General features: G+C 43.6%; 1 protein-coding gene across 4 annotated transcripts in view; it reads right to left on the reverse strand.

Annotated features, from left to right (window-relative positions):
- atp8a1 (ATPase phospholipid transporting 8A1) overlaps nt 1-18,116 on the reverse strand; it is a 152,626-nt gene that overhangs the window by 5,918 nt on the left and 128,592 nt on the right. For 3 of the 4 annotated variants that reach the window (XM_083786146.1, XM_083786147.1, XM_083786145.1), the window contains 6 exons: nt 15,092-15,170; nt 12,890-12,951; nt 12,486-12,542; nt 11,787-11,894; nt 1,658-1,746; nt 292-384 (listed from right to left, as the gene is read on the reverse strand). In XM_083786146.1, coding sequence (XP_083642272.1) covers nt 292-384; nt 1,658-1,746; nt 11,787-11,894; nt 12,486-12,542; nt 12,890-12,951; nt 15,092-15,170 — 488 coding nt within the window. Of the gene's footprint in view, nt 1-291; nt 385-1,657; nt 1,747-11,786; nt 11,895-12,485; nt 12,543-12,889; nt 12,952-15,091; nt 15,171-18,116 lie in introns of those variants that run through there. The other variant, XM_083786148.1, reaches the window with a different exon arrangement.

The raw sequence follows: 18,116 nt of genomic DNA on the forward strand, positions 1-18,116 counted from the left end.
TGTACAGTGTAGTGTGCATGTGGCCATATACTGTACCTCTTGTACAGTGTAGTGTGCATGTGGCCATGTACCTCTTGTACAGTGTAGTGTGCATGTGGCCATGTACCTCTTGTACAGTGTAGTGTGCATGTGGCCATATACTGTACCTCTTGTACAGTGTAGTGTGCATGTGGCCATGTACCTCTTGTACAGTGTAGTGTGCATGTGGCCATGTACCTCTTGTACAGTGTAGTGTGCATGTGGCCATATACTGTACCTCTTGTACAGTGTAGTGTGCATGTGGCCATGTACCTCTTGCCGTGCACGACCGCTCCAGGATCTTTGGATAAGGCTTCCAGCTCTTGAACCTCATCCACCAAGGTCTTGAAACACACCTTCTTGATCCTGTAGATAAAAGATCATGTCCAAATAGATCAGATATATATTATTTCTTTGAGCGGTGCTAGTCGCTCCAACACTTGACTATGTGTTTAGCTTCTATTAGTCTAGTCTATTTCAGCATGGTGGTTACTGTGGTTACTGTGTGTCTATGGTTACTGTGTCAACTCATTACCTCATCTCCTTGTCTATATTAACCCCTGCATCAAAGGTCCCACTGACTGGCCCAGGCCGTAGCGTAACGGTCTGGGCACCGGACTGGTGATCCGGTCGCGGTGTGCCGCGGGTTCGACTCCCGAACCCGACACGGCCTTTACCGCATTTCATCCCCCCATCTCTCTCCCGTTTCCTGTCAGCCTACTATCTGTCCCTTAAAAAAAATCAATAAAAGGCGTAAGCCGCAAAAAAATATCTTAAAAAAAAAAAAAAAAAAAAAAAAAGGTCCCACTGACTTCACACTGGGTGTGATTTTTTTAAATTATTATTCTGGATAATAAACACAAACCCAAGATGCCTGTCACAGAATGTCTATCAATGAGTATCAGTGGTTGTGACATTCTCCCAGTAGGGCTGGGTGATTTGAATGACATCAAATATCACAACATGTTTGACCAAATACCTCGATATCGATATTGTGACAAATGGCGACAAAAATGTCCCTTTCATTTTTAGTTAGAAAATTAGTGCACTTTTAAACAAAGTGGAGCATCTACTCATTGTGTGGACCTCATTTTCTTTTCTTTCTTGGGTCCAGGCAGAGAATTGCTGCGTTCACACAGGCAGATGCAAAGATACAGTTTACCATTCATTTTCAATGGAAGCCAGTGCCATGAAGCATCCGATGTTTGTAGCTGCTGCAAAAGCTACAAAGCTAGAAATTGAAGCTGAGCTGAGTTGAACTTCCAGATGCAAAGCTACAACTGTAGCGGCAATGACACACGTCACTACGGACGCATGCTTGAAGACGTCAACGACAACGACCGTGTGAGCAACAGATATACAAAGCGACAAATTATGCTATGATCTTTTGCATCTGCCCGTGTGAACACAGCAAATGAGAAGTACTACCAAGCTTTAAATAACAATGTAGTCAATAATCACCTCTGGTTGTACTAACAATGGTTAATATTAGCATTCGTGGGAAGTTCAGATACTCTGAGGGGGAGTCCTGCAGTGAGATAGAGTTTGTCAGGTTACTCCCTGAGTCCCTGTAGAGAGTTGTGTGTGTGTGTGGGTGGGTGGGGGGTGATGATGAGCAGATGGGGGAGATGAGACTCACACTTTGTAGGCCACGTCAAAGACCAGCGAGGTGATTGGGATGAAGACCAGGCCCGTCCAGAAGATGCCCGAACTGAACATTGCATCCGCCTGACACACACACACACACACACACACACACACACACACACACACACACACACACACACACACACACACACACACACACACACACACACACACACACACACACACACACACACACACACACACACACACGCAACTGAGTTTCTACTGTGTGGATTGACTCTTCAGGTCATTGCGGACAACAAGGACTTGAACAGGCGATGCAGTACAAAGATAAGGGCTCATCAATGGAAGCGAGCCATCCCTGAAGGCACGGCCGTCATCGCTGCCCTTTGCAACACTCCAACGGACACAATGCAACACAAAACCAGCCCCAACACAAACAGCCGTGTTGTGTAAACAGAGACAGGATGGGTTCGATCACCGCAGACCAAACAGGCTGGTCTTCCGTAACTAAAATGGCCCAATGTTTGGATTTCCACTAGAGTTGAAGGCCCATACGCCCCAGGGCAGGGCAGAGGAAGTACCTGTGAACTAATAGGACAGTAGTATCCCTTACACTGGAAAACAACTCCACTTGGAGCTGTGCTGACATTCCCCTTTTAATGCTCAACTAAGAGCTTATGGGCTGTATTTTGCGTGTCTTAAGTACCAGGTCTTATTCCCTAACTTGAGTAAACTAAAGACCTGGAGGCGTGGTCAATGCTCGCTGGCCACTCAGAATAGCCAAATGGCATTGATCACGCCTCCAGGTCTTTAGTTTACTCAAGTTAGGGAATAAGACCTGGTACTTAAGACACGCAAAATGTGTTTTGATGCAGTTGGGCATAGCAGAATTTCTCCAGTCTCTGACATCATTTTTTGAGCCAACAATCCTGCACAGCTCTGATATAGCACGTTGATCTACTGTAGGAAGCTGTTGGGAACGTTGTTCCCACTGATGAAATATTGCAACCTCTTGCTGTTTGGATATCACAAAATAATGTAATAATGTAATAATTTAACCAGATGATGTCAGAGTACACTCCTAGTCCCAACCTTAGCTACACAAACATGTAGTGGTGCAAAACATAAACATAATTTTAATGTCTGAATTTGATTATCTGTAATATACATTAAAATGTGAGCAGCCAAGTTGATTTAAGTTTTACAGGGGGATTTGTTTTCTTTTATCGCCGTCGTCCATAATATTAGCTTTGAATAATAAACATTGTTGTGTTCGGCGTCTAACAAATGTACTGCACATCATGTTCACGCGCCAAGATAAATCCTCAAGGCGAGATAGCTGTGGTGTTCACAGAGGCCAGACTCAGTCAGCCGAGGCATGGATGGATGTGAACCGTTTCAACTTCAACTTTGCGGCCCAAAAGATATAAGTCTGTCATCTGTGGAGACGGCTTCCTCTCTGTCCTCGATCATCTGTAGAAAACACGCATAAAGAAGACGATCCCATGGATCGGTACACAGTACATAGGAGGACTGTAAAAGTACCACGCCGTAGTGGGAGGTACTATTAGGCTTGTAAGACTAGAGGGGATCATCTTGGCATGGGCCGAATCATTCAGCCTCCTTGGTGTAGGGGCTGTATTTACTTTGGCACGGTTGTAGTGAAACTATCTGTCATTACGTGTCAAAGAGCAAAACGCACGCCCCTCGCATCGCAATTTAGGCCTTACATGCTTGTGCCAGTTGTTTAAACCACCGGGGCCTGCAGACAATGTCTTTCCTGTAACGTGAAACAGCCAGGGCTATGAAACTTACATACCTACACACACACACACACACACACACACACACACACGTGTGTGAAAAAAAACATCAACATACAGGCACACTCGGAAAATATTAATGCACGCACGCACGCACACGCACGCACACGCACGCACACGCACACGCACACACACACACACACACACACACGTATCAAAGTGATCAGGTGCTCCCAAATTAGCTAATCTGTTCGTCATTACCAGCCAATGGACTTTGATGTCTGACAAAACATCAGGGAAAGAGGAAATTCCAAATGACTGGAAATCAAAATGGGTTTTTCCTACAGTTGGGGATGAGGGATGGCGATGAATGGGGCTTTTCTGTGTTGCTCAGTGACTGAAAATACAGAAGATGACGGGAAATTACACGAGACATTTTCACGTCAATTTTAGAAATTGCTCAGCACTGGTGGAAACATGGACTTTTTCTTTTTAAATCACAAAAGGTCAGTTTAATTATTTTCATATTCATACAGTGTATCACACATTTTAATGGGGGGTGTTTAAGCTGTCTTGAAAGCCTTTTGAAAATAAACCCAGGATGTATGCTCAGCATATTAAATCAAAGTCTATGAGCCCTCAAAATAAACCACCTCCATCTTTTACAACTTCAATCTATGAACAATATTTACATAATATAGCTCCACAAATAGTCCTCAGCCACAAATTAAGTATACACAGTACAGAGATACCTTGCAAATCTCTTGGGTTTATCAGAATATAAAGTGCCGGCAAGCTACAGTCAAGCGTCAATCTTGCTAATCCTTGTACTCAAAACCTGGGTTACATTTAGGCTTTTAGGCACAAAAGTGTCAACCAATCATTAGGAGGTGAAAAAGGATTACTGATCTATGAGACAAAAAAAAAAGTGTGAACAAACAACAAGGCTCCTTACATTTGATGTCAATATTTGAACGTATGATCACTGCAAATATCACTGACAGTTTAATATCCCCAAATGTTTGTCTGCGTGGAGACTCTCTCCACTGCCTCTAGCTGAGCCAGCAGTGTTTGGTGGATGCTAGCAATGGCTCATACCATGGGGCCCCTGGGGGGCAGGATGGGGGTGAGAGGGGTCCAGGGTGTGGGGGTGTATTTTTAGGACAAACTAATAAACTTGTCTGGCTGGGCAGACAGTGGTGTCCACTACCATGGCTTGGGGTGTTTTGACAGGCTATTGACCCCCTCATGGGCATAGGAATAATGCTCTATGCCGACGCACACGCACGCACACATGCATTTTAACAATTTATGCATGTCCACACAGAGGAAATTGCATACAAGGTGATACTCGCACCCTGACACACATCATTACTCATGCACTTTCATACACAATGCATACATGAGCTTTCATATAAAAATTATGTTTCACAGACTTTCAATTCCGTTCCAAATGTTGTACACAGTCAAATCTGGGGTGTTCAATTACTGTACCTCAGAGTCAGAGTCTAAAAATGTTTGTCTCTCACACAAGGGTCCACTTGATCAGAATGTATATACAGTAAATGATCGCACCGGAATTTACAGTGCATATAAGAAACAAGGATATACCAAGACATAAATCCTAACATTTTATGGCATGATCCACAAACACCTGCAGTATTTTAGTAATATTCCCTAGAGACCTTGATCAGGGGAATCCAACAGAGCCTGTTTGGCCCACAGTGATGGTACGTAGCTCTGAGAATGTTAATGCACACCATTGTGATGCTAAATGAGAGTAGAGGACAATCCACTACTTCACTATTAACCCTGTGCCTGAGCCTTTGGCTTTAGAAAAGCATTGATTGAGAAAAGCTAACGCACGCTCGGTCACTCACACACAAACCTGAGAGCGTTCTATCATATATGAAAGGCTGTCAGATTTCAAGTCCACCAGCTTTTTTTTTTTTCTATTGACTTCACCAAAGCCCAGAGATGCTAATATTCAGACACTCACTGCCCGAGTGCACAGAGCTTCTTTGTGCACCACTTTTTTTTTATTAGGTACACTGAAAGGAGGAGGGTTTAGGCTCAATCAAATCCAGTCCCGGGCAGTACTTTGGCCTGCCTCTGGACAGCTTTCCTTTTCCTACTGGCTAAGCTCAGCTGGCCCGGCTAGACCGGGATAGAGGGACAGAGAGGAAGACCCCTCGACGGAATTAGTAATTGAGGAATGACAGACAGTAAATGACTGCAAGTAAGGGAGAGGTTTATTGGAGAATCCAAAACGTAAAACCCCTTTTGATCAGCAAACACCGTTCTGAATAGAAACCTCTGTGCACTGTAAGGCCTGTGGAGTGGGGAGGCTGAATAGGTAGCAGACCCGCGTATAGAGTGGAGGATCTGGTCCCAGAGGACCGGGACAGAGAATGAGGAGAGGCTTGCTCACTTAATGCCCCATGAGACAAAGGGAAAAGCAAAACGTGAGAGGCCTTGCGTGGACAAGGCCTACAAATCCACAAATTCCCAAATGTCGTCATTGCGATGCAGAGGCAAATGAGGAATTCACAATCCCTTAACCCCCCCCCCCCCCCCCCCAAACTTCCAACATAGAAAACAAACAATGGCTTTCTCAGCCGGGGCCATCCTGTTGCCTCAGAAAAGGCACATGAACATCCATTAGGAGAACCGAGAAAAAAAGGGAAACTAGATAAAGTGCCCCTCGGGGCACAGGTCTCCACCGCGTATATCTTTTCTACGTCCGAGCATAGACATGGTAACGCCCCGCCTGCCTCTGATTGGCCTACCGACACTGCCGGCCTTACCAGAGTTTCCTCTGAGGTGGAAGATACATGCTGGATAGTCTGCCGCGAGGTTACTCCGTGGTGGGAAATAAATAAATAATACAAGTACGATATATAATACAAGAGCAGCTTGGCACGCGCGACAGTAACTTTTATTTTAGTAGAAGAGGCAAACTATTGTTTATGCCTGTTTATGTGTAAACTTGAAACATTATTGTACTGTAAAAAGGTCTCTTTTCCCTTGATCATTATCTTTTTTAGTACAACAGTATTAGTTTACTATAATTAGATTAATACCTTGATCTTTATCTTTTTTAGTATAATAGTATTCGTTTACTATAATTAGATGAATACACGATAATCAACACTAACACTTTAATTCAGAACACAGCCAAATCAAATCATAGTACATACGTGTTCAATCAATTATTCATTCAAAGCAAACGGCACAAACAATATTAGTTTGCCTCTTCTACAAAAATTAAAGTTACATGTTACTGTCGCATTTTGCTTTCTCTTGTACTTTATTGTATTGTATTGTATTGTATTATTTCCCACCACGGAGTGCCCTTGCATCTCGGAGGACAGGCAAGAGCAGTGTCGGTAGGCCAATCAGAGGCAGGCGGGGCGTTACCATGTCTATGCTAGGACGTAGAATAGATATACGCGTCTCCACCAGGGCAGGTCAGGTTGTGGCCTCCTGGTGGCGCTATAATAGGCCAATGTGAAAAGGGTGCCATTTTTTCTTACGCCTTTGATGGCAATTGGATGATTTGAGGCATTCTTTTTCCAAAAATGTGTTTTGCAAAAATCCACCTGCAGGTGGCGCTATAGCAGGCCAATGTGAAAAGGGTGGGATATATTCCTCAGCCTAGTAGTAAAGTATGTGAAAGATTTCACGTAAATTGCACGCTGCGTTCATGATTTGAAAACGGGCCAATCCTGAAAACTTTGAAAGCCAATGTTAGCCAATTAGGATGGAATATGAAATATCGGACAGATCTGTCTTGAACACATGACTACAGAGATGTGTGTAACGATTTGCGGGGTTTTTGTACAGAATCTGGAGGAGTAATATAATTTTTTTTTTTTTTTAAAGTCTGCCTCCTGGTGGCACTATAACAGGCCGTTCTGGAAAATGTGGGGCAGAGGTTCATCGTTGGCATCCAGGGAGTGTGTGTGCAAAATTTGGCATCAACCGGGTACGGTGCCGGAGATTAGCTGGTAACAGATGGACGGACGGACGGACACGGACGGACGGAGTACAAAACATACTCTCTCCCCATGCCTTCGGCCTGGTGGAGACAAAAAAAGAAAAAACATAGAACTCCACAGATGTACACACAGCCACAACTGTCCATCTGTGATTTATCATTCGTCGACTCTAGAGTCTAGACCAAGAAATCATAGAGCAGACCGCCAAAGTTTTACACGAATTAGCTCATGACGTAGAGTACACATTTGCATGGATGGATCCATCATGTAAAATAAACAACTATGCACACGCATGCACACAGCACACGACTCCCCCCACCTATAAGCTTGAATTATACTTGGTTACACACAGAAATAGCCAAGTTTGTAGATCTATTTTTGGTGCAGTGCATGGCGCACACGTAAGCATAAATCAGACTTAATGCTTCACGCCACGGACAATGGTTTTGGGTTGGTTTCCCTGTGCAGTGGTGTCATATAAATCATTACCCCTGTGGGGTCCAGTGGATCTGGGTGTGTTTAACTACATGTCTCACACGACACACATGTGGCTCTTTAAGAAGGACCCTAAGTATTCCAAAAACAGAGCGGGGGGACAAAGTCAACAGCCATGGTGGTTGTGGTGGTGGTCTCCATTTCAATCACCGGGCCACTCACAGATTTAACAGTGAGGAACATTGAGCGTTCCTCCTGGGCTAATGAACTGTACCTATGAATTAGAACAGTAAAAGTAAGAGCTAGTCTATTTTCGAAATGCCACAATGCTCTGTTGTAGGGGACCATTTTTAGCAGTCTACACTGTTAATTGTCCTATAATTCAGTTGATTTCTAATGACAATGATCTGCCCTTTTATCATTATCTTTCAGATGTTTATTCTGCGCAATCTAAATGAATAATATCGCTAAAGCGGTTCCATCATTTGAACATTGCTTAGTTTATTGTACCTTTGTGTAAGATAAATTAACAAGTAACAACACAGTTCAACATAATTGAATGAATAAATGTCCTAGTCTTCTTAACAGAAAATATCAGTCATAAAAAAAGGTTGAAACACTTTTCAACCTATCTTCATATAATAGGTCCTCACTAATAATCATGATAAAGTGGCACCATTTTTTTCTACTTAGTCTGTCTCTCATAGGAGGGTCTCACAGTTCAGTTCATCGTTAGGCAGATTTTTTTTTAAACAATTTCTTTTTTTTACAAAAATGTTTACGGTAGATTTTTATTATCGTGAGAACGATGGCTTTCATTTTCGCATTGACTAGAAAGCATGCAGTTTCTATTAGCTTGGATTCCCCATCGATGATGTTACTGGTGGACAGGTTTCTGAACTGCCCAGAGCCCTCCTACGAACACAGACAGAGTAGGATATATATATATATATATTTTTTTTGCCATTTTATCATGATTATTAGTGAGGACCTAGTATATGAAGATAGGTTGAAAAGTGGTCCAAAAGTGTTGAGCCATAGTCAAAGTACACTACACTTCACACATATGGTACCATGCATTGTTATCTCCACCAGGATGGAACGGCCAGGGGCAGAGATTATGTTTTCTCCCCCGTCCGTGTGTCTGTGTGTATCTGTCAGAAGCTAATCTCCGGCACCGCTGGACTGACCAGGATGTAAAGGAAGGTCTGTTTCTTAGATAAAACAGCACATATATCATGAATATATCAGACGCATATATCATGAATGATTCCAAATTGGAATCGCATGCTGAGGGGCCTCTATTGTACATTCAATGGCATTTTCACTTCTGCCCATAGGAGGTGCCACAATCTGTCGTACAAACTATTTCTCTCCACTGCTTCCCTGTGTTCTGGCAGGTGCACCGAACAGCAGCCTACCACCGATACAGTCCTGGGTAGGCAACCCGGCCTGGCAGATATTCACGCTCATAAGAGCACCGAACAGCAGCCTACAACTGATACAGTCCTGGGTAGGCAACCCGGCCTGGCAGATATTCACGCTCATAAGAGCAGTTAGCGGTGTGAGATATCTGTGTAGAGGAGGACCAGACCTTAGGCAGCCAATCCGAAAGGAACATTCTTCACAAACAGCTAAATTATGATGATCTACCTTATTATTCTTTATTATTACACTTACACAGAATTACACATACAGTATGTCCTTAAATAAACCCCAAAAGCAAAGATCCAATAAATAATGCAATCTCCTCCTAGTAAATCCTTTCAACATATCCTGCAGTGCCAGGCCCTTTAGAGTGTCCGCTACATTTCACACACTTCTGGGTAAAATGATTTCCTACGCAGAGGTCGTCTCTTATCGCATGACAGGAACTGCGGAAGAATTTGGCGCATGCTCACTGAGAGCGCGAGGCCCATGTGTCACTGACAAGCGTTTATGAGAGCACGCGTGAGAGCAAGTGTGAGTCAGTTTAGGAATGACCCAGGCTGGAAGACCCAGCAGGTGTTGGAGAAAAGAGAGGAGGGGAGGACTGTGGCTGGAGGCAGCTGTGTTGATAGCTAAATGTGACTGGGTGTACCTGAGACATCTCCTGAGGTGCAACTAAGCTGCTTAGTGAGTTAGATTATATCTCCTGTTCAAAATCACCCGAAATCTTCTTTTGCCGTAAAGTGAGGTGAAAAATGGATTTGATGTGTGGTTTGGGCTCCAGCCAATATTGAGTTCCAATAAAAGGCTTGGCCGGCCGTCCAAGATGTTCCACGGATTGGATCCTATATGCACCTGTCTTGTCTATGTCATCCAAAGAAAATCTCGCCCAGACACTGATTAATGCTTTCACATTGAAATGGATGGTTGCTAAATGTGTCCTGTTAAAAGAGGTGACATTAGGGAGTCAGTCAGGCCAGAAACTGGAGAAGAGGAGAGCTTCTGGTGTCATTTGCACCATTGTTGACCCCTCAGGTAGTTCAGGAATGACAGACACAGGGGAAGACAGCCGAGTGAAAAAGGCAAAAAAAGAAAGAAGAAAGGACAGGGCTGAGATGGACGATTGAGGGAAAAAAAAGAGAAGGCAGGCACAGAGAGAAGAAAATAATTATAATACTAATACAAAAACTGAGGTGTGCAGGCTGCTCAACAACACCGCTGGCTGGCTGCTCAGTGTGAAAGGCCCTTTTAGGCTGCTCAGCAGTGCCACTTTAGGTCACCCAGCGGTATTAAAATATGTACCTAATGTCTGTGTTCAGAATGGAAATTTAAATGGGTCTTTAGAGGCCAGCCATTGTTGAACATTGTGTATATTGTAGAATTCCAAACATACAGACAGACATATACAGTACACACACGGCCAGTCACTGGAGCAGTTCAGCACCGCTCAACAACAGAAGCACACTGGGTGAAAAAAAAAGTGGAGTGGAGGGAAAGAGATAAGTTTAACCCTCCTCCACACACAGGAGGCCTGAGATGATGTCTCTTGATGTCTTCTCGGGTGTCAGGGCTGAGGCGGGGGTATGCATCCCAGTGCGATGATGTACGGGTGTCCCCATGTCAGGTCTGAGGCGTAGGGTTACCAGCTGCCCATAGGACAACATTATGCTACTACGGGGGCCTGGATGAAAGCACCCCGGGTCATGCACACAGCCTAGCTACAGTATACAATCAAGGTGAACTTGATTGTGTGTGTGTGTGTGTGTGTGTGTGTGTGTGTGTGTGTGTGTGTGTGTGTGTGTGTGTGTGTGTGTGTGTGTGTGTGTGTGTGTGTATAAAATGGAGAACTCGGCTCATATGTGCCACCTGAAAACACCTTCTAAAACACTTCTTTCTACAAATTCCACTACTGTGACATTAAAAAGTCCCATGCTCCGGTGTTCTCGCTCACCGTGCCAGACCGAACTTCGGATCGTTTCTTTTCTCTGCGCTTCAGGACAAAATCATCCAGGCTCTCTCCCGGACCGCTGTGATGCTTCGACATCACCTGCAGATACTCAGCGCAGAGCGAAGGCGACGTAATACAAACACGGGGCTAATTGGCCCAATTAAGTCATTACGCAACACAAGCCAGAAGGTCCGTCACTTTGAAGCCCTATGGCTCTCTCTCTCGTTCACCCAGAGCCGGGTGTCAAGTTACACTGTGAAATTTCCCACCAGTGTCACTCTGCAGTGGAGAGTGAATTATGAGGTGTAGGAGTGATCGGAATCATATCAGTGGTATTCTCACTGCTGGAGGGTGCAGTTCCTGTGCACATCTGTGTATACTGTATATGAGTATGCATCAATATTGCTTTTTAGCTATAGTCTTTTGAATAAAATGTAATTTCGTTTGTCATATTGTAGTTTGTGTGTGTGTGTGTGTGCCTGTGTGCGTGTGTGCGTGTGTGTCTGTGTGTGTGTGTCTGTCTGTGTGTGTGTGTGTGTGTGTCTGTCTGTGTGTCTGTGTGCGTGTGCGTGGACTGCTTACCTCTCCTGACATGTCGGGGGCCAGTGAGATCCAGGGCCACAGTGAGGAGTAGATGCCAAAGAACACCACCCACAGGCCGATGCTTCCCCAGATGGCAATGTGACTGAACTAGTCAGTGAGCAAGCACACAGGAGCACTGAGTCAACATGAGCTTCTTCACTCAGCGGAACACAAGTCATTAGATTCACACAGCTTGTGAAAATCTGAACAAGCACACGTTGTTGTTTCCTCATTCTATTCTGTAATTTAATCAAAATGTCATAATGCAACATTGTTTGTTTTTATCACAGAGATGTTAAATTACTATTTAAAGCAAAGTTGAACTTTGGGATAGAACCTTGGATTGTATAGCTGACAGTAAGAAACCTCAAATGGATCACTGGGGGAGAAAAGTGACCACTCTGTTGGGATTCAATTTTAGTCCATAAAGAGTCATTTTGATATATTATGTCTCAACACTTTTAGTTGAAGCTATACACTTTATCTAAAAAGAAAAGAGAACAAAGTCTAGTTTATGTTCTAATACTGCATACTGTACATGGTATAATGGTTACAGGCCAAATGAAGAGCAACACATGTCTGGCTGGAGGGTGAAGAGATGAGAGTAAGATGGAGAATGTATGTAACAAGTGTCAATGGGCCTATAAAGAGAAAGGTAACGGACATCTTAGCAGGAAGACAGAGAGCCATCAACCTTACCATGGTCCAAGATGAGGTCTCCAGGCCAGCCTTCAGGCAAACTGTGATTACCACAAACTGCGGAGACATTAAATCGTAGACGTTAACACACACTGTCCCACTCCGTATCTAAATTCACCTAAAAGTCACGGGAAGTTCAAACATGCGAAAAGAGACCTATATGTTTGTATGTTTTGCATTCGGTTGATGCCCTGAACATATTTATGGTTTCAGACTGTAAAGATGATCTCACAAAATTGCATTTAATTAACTCAAAATGAAAATATCTAGATATCTTGAATCACAACTACAGTGCAGACTGCAACAAAATGCATAAAAGGCATAAACTAATTAAAAGACAACACACCTCGCTGCTTTCCTTTCAGCATAACAGAACATTGCTTGTCAGACCAAAAAACACTTACTGTATAAACCATGTTACCCAGCAGCAGATAGTCTGGGGTCTTTCCATTGCCAAAGACAGTATCTACGAAGTGAATGAACAGCAGATTACAGATAAGGTCAGACTGGCTGGAGTCTTTAGGCTGGACTCCATTAGTGTAACTATCGAGTTCTCTCAGGATTGCACAATTACACCTAAAATGATAATAATTGTTGGAAAATGTGATTACATGAATAAATAGCAGTATTAACCTTCATGTAACAGAGAACAAAATGATTTATTGGCCTTTTCTTAACCAACTACCGGTACCTCCATGTCAACAGTTATCAATGGGCGTTCCAAATACAATGAAATGCATCAGCATTTGGCAATAAACCTACATTCTACAATATACACAATGTTCAACAATGGCTGGCCTCTAAAGACCCATTTAAATTTCCATTCTGAACACAGACATTATGTACATATTTTAATAATGCAAATTACATTGCTCACATACTTTGTACTATTGCACCTTGTGGATACACTTTTCTACAAGCTTTCAGAAAACATGGCGGAAATAAACCCCATTACATGTATTTAATGTATATTTACATTAAATACATTAAAGTATAAATGGGCAAAAAAAAAAATAGTCAACAAACAGTGTTTCAATATTGCTGATAAGCCAATGTTCTGCAATTATTAAAGGTGCCTTACAGAACAAAATGTGTCAATTGAAATCTGAGAGTGTAAAAACTCTTACGGCTAGAACAAAGAGCTATTGATCAACAGGCTCTACTACAGGTAATGTGAGGGTTGTGGTTTGATGTAAACCCACAGTCAATTAGTTATATTACGACTCATTGAATTGGGTAGGTCTGATGTAAGAATTAGGAAACATTTTGGGCTGTTATTACAAGCTATCGCACTGCAAAACTAAATCACCCCACATTAATCATAGCTGCAAATTCTGGCTGAGTTGTGTTAAAACAACAAAATTAGCGGGAACCAGATATTGTTTTGCTGACAAAATGGCTATTTATTCAGCTTTACAGAAAAGCATAAAGTTCATGAAAAAGAAAATCCAAATTTGGCAATTCTAGCACATTAACTGGTGTATTAATTGAAAGGGAAAAATATTTACTGTGTAATTGGTGAAATATATAACATTTAGATTCGTAGGTAACTCTATACTCATGCTTACTACAGTCATTTTTATTAACCTATGCTTATCCACAGGTTAATACACAATTACGATACAATACAGCAAGTACAGTAGTAGTAGTACAGTGGCTGAATTGATGTAAATTAAGCACATATGAAATACATTGTGTTCTCCAAACCTCCACGTGGGGTTGGGGCTAAAATATCAGCAGCATGCGACTGTCAGTGAAGAAAGGCAGAAATAAAGAGGGGCTCCCTCTTCCTTTACTTCCGGCTGGTCACATGTCTATGTGTGCGCTGAAGCTTTGCTGACAGCCTGTCAGTCAGACTGAAGGGGCTTGGCGCCTTTGTTTAGAGAGCAGGCCTGAGCCTGTGTGGTCCCCTACTCTCGCCAGCCAAGGCTCTCCAACTCAAAGATCCCTATTCTCTTAGAGCATGAACATGTGCACGCACGCATGCACGCACGCATGCACGCACACATGCACGCACGCATGCACGCATGCACGCGCACACACACACACACACACACACACACACACACACACACACACACACACACACACACACACACACACACACACACACACACACACACACACACACACACACACACACACACACACACACACACACACACACACACACACACACACACACACAAACACAAACACACAAACGGAGTGTGAGATCCCTTCTTGGCTATATAGTGAAGTCTGGGCTGAATATAGACCTGAAATGCTATGTGTATGTGTGTATGTGTGCACACGCGCAATTTATGCAAACATACTTTGCTCGTCTGTGCAGATGACCACAAATGATTGCGTGCAAATGCAATTTCAGTGTGTCATTGCACGCACGCATAGAAACCAGAGTGAGCATTATGAACATGCTTGTTAGAGTCCCATCTCTCTCTCTTGCTGAAGGCGCACACATGTTTGTAATTCATGACTGGAGCGGTTGAAGAAAGAACTAATTAAGACAAAGTATGTGTGTTTAACTGTCCTCCACTCTGCCATGGGCCGACGCTACTACTATACAGAGTGCAATTGAGCCTTCTCTGCGTTAGGGAGCTACTTACCGTGCTGGAAGGCTTTGAGGGGGAACCAGAAGAGAATGACCGAGTGGAAGAGACCGTTCAGACAATGGGCCCAGAAGACCTGCCAGGGGGAGAAGAGGAGGGCGAGATGGAGGAAGGAGAAGGAAAATGGGGGTCGGGAGGGATTGGGGGGGTTGGGGTAATAGAAATGCAGTAGGGGGTTTCAATATGGGGGGAGGGGGGGCGGGAGAGACAGTACGAGTAAGAGAGAGATGAAGAGTGGGGAGGAAAAAAAAGAAGATAAAATGAGAGAGGCACAGCCAAAGCAGGGGGAGAGAGAGTGTGAATGAGTGAGACAGACAGAGAGAGAGAGAGAGCGGGAGAGAGAAGAAAGGATGAGAAAAGGATGTAGGTCGCCCTAGCCAGCCTAGGGACCTTTGACCTGGGCTCTTTGTCCTGTCCCAGCGCTAGGCTAAGTGGAGGTTTTGTAGGGGCCTCAGTGCTGAATGGCCACCCCGCTGACAAACACTTTGTATCATCTGTGTGTGTGTTACCAGAGTGAGAGGGTGCCGAGTGTGTGCAATGTTTGGGGGTGCATGGGTAAGAGTGTATGTGTGTGTGTGTGTGTGTGTGTGTGTGTGTGTGTGTGTGTGTGTGTGTGTGTGTGTGTGTGTGTGTGTAATTTTACATTAAGTCCTAATTGCGGGTAAAGAAAACAATTATTTACAAAATAATATATAAGAAAGAAAGCCCAGATGAGAGTGACAGTAATACTGAAATTACTGAAAAATACTTATTATAGGTGGTCTGCTAGACAGAAAAGACAACATTATGCAACATTAACGTGTCGTGCAGCATGGGAGTTTCCCCTCATTAGATTTCATTAGATTTCAGTCCTTTCGAGGGAGAATTTAATGGAGTGCACGGAGAAATAAATAGGAGAATTAAACAGACCAGACATCAATCCTAAAACATATATACGCACGGGAGGCTGACAGAGATTAAGCTGTTTTTATGGTAATTAATAAGGAGCTGGAAAATGCCGCTTGTGTGTGTGTGTGCCCGTGTCTGCGCGCAGGCATGTGGACTTTGGATGAGCCGTTAAATCAATACTCTCCCTTTTCAAAACCACCTTGTTTCAGATTTACATTATGCGAGGCCACAGCCAAACACAACACTAATGGGCGATGTAGCATGAAACAGCCGTGAAATCTAGTCTGCCAAAAAACGAACCCTCTGCATTTGTGCCCCATTTACCCCTCTGCTCTGACCCAGATGTTGGTGTTATTTCTACACGTTCAAAATGTATCAAACCAAAAAAATGGTAAAAATAAAATAAATAAATAAATTAAAAAAAGGCTGGCAGGGAAACAAAATCTTTGCATGTCTTTCAAATATTTGAAAATCTTTTGGGGGGGCAGATTACAAGTTAAAACACTCTTAAAACTCAATTTTCAACAGGTTCATGAAATCCATCTGTACATACAAACATTACTTGTCCAAGATAAATTATATACAGTGAAAGCTCTTTAAGTTAATGGGATTTTCACAGGTTTGAGACATTTCAGAATAACAGTTTATAGCCCAAGAGTTGTGCCAGACAACTTGGCCAGGAGAGGAGAGGACAGAAGAGGAAACAAGGTTTGTTCTAGGCAGTTTGTGAGAGTCTATGTGGCCTGACCTTCTCACCTTGTGTATTAGACTTAACAAAACCCTGAGCCCCATAGGAGCCCCCCCGCCAAACCCCAGCCCCAAGCACACAGGCCTCATACACCAGGAGGGAGCTCCACCCCCAACCCGCCATCTCTGTGGTCAAATGTGGTCAAATGTGTGATACATTATCTCTAATGTTACGATTACGCATTTAAACCAATTAGCCCCCCACTGTCAGACCCGGTTCTCCTCATAGCTGGGCCTGTGCCCCACATTGCCATCCGTTTCCCTCAGCCTTGACAGAGCACACGAAACCACCGTACTTCTCTCCAGAGTCGGAGCACAATAATGAATGCTAATGGGATCAATAAATGTTCATAATCATTTGTCACAGTGGGGTCCTCACACTCGCCCCTCCTCATTGCCACCCTGGCACCCTCCTCATCCCCTCTCCCAGCAGGTTGCTAAGAATCCCACCAGAATGAATGCTGGTCTGTCCTGTAAAGATTCGGCCCTTTGTGTGACTCCTAATTGCCTAAAAAGGGAAAAAAAAGGCATGAAAGCCTGTACTTTATATCGGGCCAAATATTTCTAAGCCTCCCCTCACCACCCTTACCCTTTCCTCTTCTCTCTGTGTGTGTGTGTGTGTGTGTGTGTGTGTGTGTGTGTGTGTGTGTGTGTGTGTGTGTTTGAGAGGAGAGAGAGAGAAGGTGAAAGCGAAGTAGAAGAGGTGATAGATGCTGGTGATTTGTTTAGAGCAGCGGTACTGAACATTTTTTTTGCCCAGACCCAAAAGAGAAATGTGATGTCCCTGGGACCGAAACTAGTGAGAATAGCGAATAGAAAATAGCAGCTAGTTTCACTACTTCTACTTTGTTTTTGTTTTTTTTTAATATTTCGTGAAACCCCCAGTGTTTGGGAAACACTGGTGTAGAGGGGTGGTAATTGTGAGGGCCACATGAAGGAAGTGGGGTTTATGTACTACAGTGACTTCAGTGTCAGGAATATTATGTGATTAAAAGTAAGAGTGGGTGTCACAATGTTGCCGCGCCTTAAATATGTAACGCCCTTTGCCCCTCCCTTCTCTCACCTCAACCCAAACAGCCTTAATTCACAAAGACAGTATCTGTTGTCTACAAAAGAGCCAGGCGTGCAGAAAGACAGGCTTCGAGGGGCCAAATTCCTGCTGGATTTTCTCGCCTCGGGCCAGCTGCAAGGAAAATATCACGGAAAAGAGCGGACGAGCCAGCAAAAACAACCTGGCGACCTGGCTGAGTCATCATTTATGGGTCTTGGAAAATGAGGAGCAAACAAAAAAAACAGGTTCATTGCTCGTAACCAACTTTGTGACCCTTCCTTGACATGTTCAACTTAATAAAGTCTCTCCCCAAGTATATTCCTACAACATTGGATT

The sequence above is a fragment of the Protomyctophum parallelum genome (genome assembly GCF_964188405.1).
Source record: "Protomyctophum parallelum genome assembly, chromosome: 16".
Lineage (NCBI taxonomy): Eukaryota > Metazoa > Chordata > Actinopteri > Myctophiformes > Myctophidae > Protomyctophum > Protomyctophum parallelum.